At 46.2% G+C, this 5472-nt stretch overlaps 1 protein-coding gene across 1 annotated transcript in view; it reads right to left on the bottom strand.

Moving 5' to 3' along the window:
• Nucleotides 1-3442: 3442 nt before the first annotated feature.
• Nucleotides 3443-5472, bottom strand: part of trpc5a (transient receptor potential cation channel, subfamily C, member 5a) — a 219471-nt gene continuing 217441 nt past the window's right edge. Inside the window, exon 18 of the mRNA XM_050066698.1 lies at nucleotides 3443-4465. Within this exon, the coding sequence (XP_049922655.1) occupies nucleotides 3443-4465 (1023 nt within the window). The remainder of the gene's footprint in view (nucleotides 4466-5472) is intronic.

Here is a 5472-nt window from a genome sequence, read left to right as displayed (position 1 = left end):
GGGGCTTAAGACACCAAAGAGGCATTCTGCAACCAGTTATTTTGAGAATAAAGATGAATAAAATCCTACTTTCTGTGTCTCAGCATTTTTAAGACTTTTGTGAAATTGATTTAAGACATTTTAATACCCATTAAGGCTTATTTATGACTGACTTTGATGCCTTCTAAGACTTTTACGGATCTGCAGGAACCCGCTGAGCTCCTTGTCAGGGAAATGTAATTACAGGTCATTTTACGCTTCTGAAAACACATTACATACTGTTGTGTTTCCTGTGAGGACAGTCTGGTGGTTACAGTAAGGGTTAAAGATGTCTGTGTCTCTGTGTCATTAGCTGGATATAAAATGACATCAGGTAGATCGTTTCTAAATACTAAATAGACGGGTGTCATCACTAACCATTTAGCTGCACACATGCTGCCTGCGCCAGGATGCCCGGCAGCGTCTGGCTCTGGACGTGACATTATGATTACAGGATGGTGAGCGGGGTAATCGGGTCTCCATGGTTACACCGTGACATTTTGGGATGTTGATTCATCGAAAGGGTTGAGGCTTTCTGCCGCCGCCGCTGCCAAGACAGCTGGTGGTGAGGTCAGAGTGAGTGTGTGTGTGTGTGTGTGAGAGAAAAGGAAAGGTACGGGGAAAGAAAATGGGTGAGGACAGGATGTAACATAAGAAGGAGAGACAGCTGATGTCATCCTGCTCAAGAGGGAGACGGTGGAGGACTCTGGAGAGATCTCATAAAGGGCAAAACATTTGGCCAGGAGCTACTCATCACACCAGATGATATGTCAAGTGTGTGTTCCTATGTGTGTGTGTTGCAGGTAACGGTGTTTTTTTTTTGATCATACATGCATAATTTCTCTACTTCGCCTCTGACAGTCGTATAGTAACCAGAGTAAAATTCAACAGCCTCTGCTCATGCCAACTTTTTGAAGTCGCCGCGCCGAGCGACTCCAAGAGGAAAAGAAAATAATAATCATGATGAAATTCTGGTGAAATTTCCCTTTAAAATAGATTTCCCAGATAGAAAGGCAAACTCATCTCTGCTCTCTCCGTCTGCTCCTCGTTTCCTCTTCTTCTCTGTCTCCCTTACCTCCTCCGTTGATTCCTCTGTCCTCTCTTTCTCCTTCATTTCCACCCATCCATCCATCCATACATCCACCCACCCATCCATCCACCCATCCATCCATCCCTCCTCCTCACAATAAATATCACCGTATATTTTGATTCATCAGGTTAAAGTGTACTTATTAAGGAAGAGCTGAACGAGAAGCCAGGATATCGTAGGCAACTCAAAGAGAAGCAAAGACAGTCTTTAGAAACCAGAATAGTCCTCATTACTATTATTAGAAGTCTCTTATTATTATTATTATAGTTATTATTATTACTAGTATAACTGTTATAAGGATAAAATAAAGTTCCTTGGCCCTTGTTGATGCAGAGAGAGACGGTGCAGGCTATCGACAGCAGAGCAATGGTTCCATGCCGTTCCATTACATCCATCCAGAGTTAAAGGGGAGGTTATTCCGTGTGTCCCATTTGATTCACGCAACTTGAAGTTCACGTGGACGCTGGTTTCATTCCATTTGGCTGAAGGTAACGTGAGCTGACTTCCCATTCAAATTCCATTGGTTTCAAGGGAATCTGTTTCCATTTTTATTCCATTGCAGATTTGAAGTTTGGTTAAAGGGAAAGAAGAAATCGCGTTGAAAACCAAACACACCAAAGTCACTTTGGATGCTTGTAATTCCGTAATAATCATGCGTGTTTGAATCTCCCAGAAGAAAAAATTTGTACTCTCCCTTTATGTCTACTCCTTTGTTCTCTTGTGGCACGCGTGGAAAATGGCAGATGTTGATAAGGACAGGTTAGCGTGATTTTTTTGATTGTGACTGAAACGTAGACCGATATAACTCAAAGTCAATTATTACTCTCTGTGTTATGAACTTTTACACTGTGAGGGTTTATTGACTGTAAAACATTCCCAGAAACTATAAGCTATTTCACGTAAAACCTAAAGCCGGAAAGGGCTGTCCACACCAAGAATGATTCCTGTAACAATGAGTATGATAAACATCATTTTAAAAACTAAATCAAGCGGATGGCAGAACGATATTGTGGGGATCACTTTCAGAACAATTCGATGAAAGACAAACACTGACAGCCAATACAAAGTCATCCGCATTTACTTAGCGTCACGTTCAAAATGGCAGATGACATTGTGGAAAGAGTCAATGTGAAAAAACCCCACTCTTGTTTAATTAAAAACCACAGTCTTTGTGTTTCATTATTAACAAAGATGAGGAGACGATTAAAAACACTTTATAGAACATTATCGTTCATCAGTGCAGATGCCAGATGTTTATAGTTATCATTCCTGGTGTGGAAGGCCCTTAATAACAATGGAAGCTAATTTTAATTAGCTTGAAATCCAGTTTTTACTGTAAATGAAAGTCATGAATCTCATACTGTTGGTAAAAAGAAAGGCTTGGCTTAAAATCTGCTCTTAATTTACTAGCTAACTAGCTAGTTAACTCACTGACTGGCAGCTTAACTAACTGGCAAGTTACTTAGGTAGCTACCTCGCTCTTAAGCTAGTTAGCTCAGTGACTGGTGGCTTAGCTCACTAGCAAATTAGTTTGGTAGCTCCCTCTCTCTGTAGCTAGTTAGCTTACTGGCTAGCGGTTAGCTCTCTAGTGAGTTACTTTGGTAGATCCCTTGCTCTTTAGCTAGTTAGCTAAAGGACTGATGGGTTAGCTCACTAGCAAGTTAGCTTGGTAGCTCCCTCTCTCTGGCTAGTTCGCTCACAGACTGGCGGGTTAGCTCACTAGCGAGGTAGTTTGGTAGCTACCTCTCTCTCAAGCTAGTTGGCTCACTGACTGGTGGGTGAGCTCACTAACAGGATACTTTGGTAGCTACCTTGATCTCTAGCAAGTTAGCTCACTGACTGGTGGGTTAGCTCACTGCCGAGTTACTTTAGTCGCTACCTCGCTCTCTAGCTAGTTAGCTCACTGACTGGCGGGTTCGCTCACTAGAGATATACTTTGGTAGCTCCCTTGCTTTTTAGCGAGTTAGCCCTCCTGTTAGCGGGCTAGGTTAGTATCTCACTTGTTAGCTAAATTGTTTAGGGGGTTCTTTTTCAGCTGAGAGCTGATAATGTTGTCTGCACCATATTCCAACCATGGTGTCAAAATATATTTATGAACATCTGCCATTTCAGGATCCCTTCTGTCCTCATGATGAACCATCACAGAGCACGCTCCCTTTTTAGAAATGTCGCATCCCAGCATTCCACCGCACAATTCTGGAACCCATCCTGCCGAGTTAACAGATTCCGTTGACACCTGGCTCCCCCGCCCGTCTCTCTCTGTGTCTCTCCCTCTGAATGTGTTCAGCCATTTTACAAACAAACAAAGAAAAACAGTTTGGTTGTCCGTCTCTCCTATAGCTGCGTGGTGACAGAGTCCTCTATGACCTCACAGCTGTCCTCTATGACATCATCGCAGGGTCCCACCCACCCGCCAATCATCATCACCCCTCCTCTTCCCCCTCCTCCATCCACGCCGCCCTCGCCCGCTCCACCCACGCCTCCGCCCTGGAAAACGTCCTCGCTGGAGTCCAGGAGGCGCGAGCTGGACTCGGACATGTTGGAAGCACAGTGCAGGGATTGGCAGGGGCACGGGGGAGGGAGGGGCAGCGTCAGGAGGGAGTCCCGCCCATTTGTTCTCCGCGGGGAGAACGAGGGGTTATTGATGTCGACTGAGCGGCCCACCTCGTTCAGGTGAGTCTCGCTTCTGGTCACGTCACTGAGTCCGAAGTCGGAGTGGCTGTGGGTTCCCAGGGGGCGGAGCAACCCATCGGAGATGGTGTATGAGGGCGGGGACTGGAGGGGGAGAGGCATGGGCGGGGCTTTGCGTTTGGAGCGTGAGAACAGGTAGGAGAGGCGCTTGAAAGAGTCCGCCTTTGTTCCTGGAGTGGAGAGGCGCTGCAGGCGGCTCCTCGTGCGAGCTAATGATGAGGAGAAGGTTGAGGAGAATGACGAAGACGGGGAGGGGAGGACGGTGGTGGAGGACGGAGGGATGACGGTCGTCTTCAGCCCGTTGCTCTTTGGTTTCCCCTCCTCTTCCTCCTCCTCTTCCCCCCATCCAATGCCCTCCTCCAGCTCCTCCTCCTCACCCTCTCCCCCTCCTTCTATTCGGGTCATCCCAGAAATGGAGCGCACCAAGGCGGACACACCAAGCGTCGGTGACGGCGTCGCGTCATCCTCCAACGGGGTCATGAAGGTTACGCCCTTTGACCTCTGGCCTCCGCCGCCGTCGCCTGATTCGCTGTCATCCTCTGAGGCCACGGCGCCATCGTCTTTTGCTGTCTCACTTGAGGAGGAGTAATTTCGCCGGGGAGGACGCCGGTTGCCAAGGAGATCCAGGACCTCGTAGCGGAAACTGGAGATGTCCTGCTTCAACTCCTGGAAAGAGACAGAGAGAAAACTGTTGTGAAGTAAATGTAATTTAACATTTAAAAGTCTGGATTTAATGACATTAAAAGTTGTTTTTTAGTGATAGGAGGTGAAATATTTCTTCACCACATGAAAGTGCTGAGAAGAACAAAAGGAAGAACATGTCAATATTGACCATGAGAAGCAGGTAGTTATCGGTTACCGGTATCGGTTGAAAAAATCCACATCGGTGCATCCCTAGAATAATTATCTGCTATCCAGGGAGAAAACATGAGATAAATAACAGAAGAAGAAGGAGAGGGGAAGTGGAAGAGATGGGACTGGTGACTGAATAAGAGGGGAGGTGAAATATCAATTTGTAGAGGCAGAGGATGAAGAGGAGGGCAAGGGCTCAGGAGGATGGAGATGAAGAGAGGAGGCTCAGGGTCAAGAGAGAGAGAAAAAGAGAGTGGATAAGTGCAGGAAGTAGTGATTGAGCAGAGAGGGGTCGTTCGGGAGAAAAGACTCCAGTAAACTCTGTCTCACTTAAATAAATTGCTTCATTCACTTAATTCATTTTAAAGTCTCTCCTGCCACAGTGCCGGTTTAATACAAATCCACCCGCAACCCACTGGCCCCCTCCAAGAATCGCCACCCTAAAGTGGTGAAGGGGTTTGTGTGTTCCTGTGATCCTGGAAGCTGGGTTGTCAACAAGGCAACGCTTTTGATTTACTGGTCCATCTACATCCCAGCTCTCACCTGTGGTCATGAGCTCTGGGTAGTGACCAAAAGGATGAGACCGCGGATATAAGCGGCTGAACGGACTTTCCTCTGAAGGGTGGCTGGGCTCAGCCGTAGTTGGAATTTAATTTGTCCTGGCTTCATATGAGCAGAGGAAATCTCTGTTTGTCACTAGGCTAATTTATATAATGTAAAATGCCATAGGCTTGTGCTAATAACGTTAGCATGTTGTATTTGTTTGGAAAACGTGTTTAGTATAAGACAGTTGTTTTGTCAGTGAACCTTGTGAGTTGTAA

The sequence above is a fragment of the Epinephelus moara genome, chromosome 17, assembly GCF_006386435.1.
Source record: "Epinephelus moara isolate mb chromosome 17, YSFRI_EMoa_1.0, whole genome shotgun sequence".
Lineage (NCBI taxonomy): Eukaryota > Metazoa > Chordata > Actinopteri > Perciformes > Serranidae > Epinephelus > Epinephelus moara.
The sequence above is the reverse complement of the archived record's forward strand: the minus strand, read 5'-3'. Positions and strand labels throughout refer to the sequence as shown.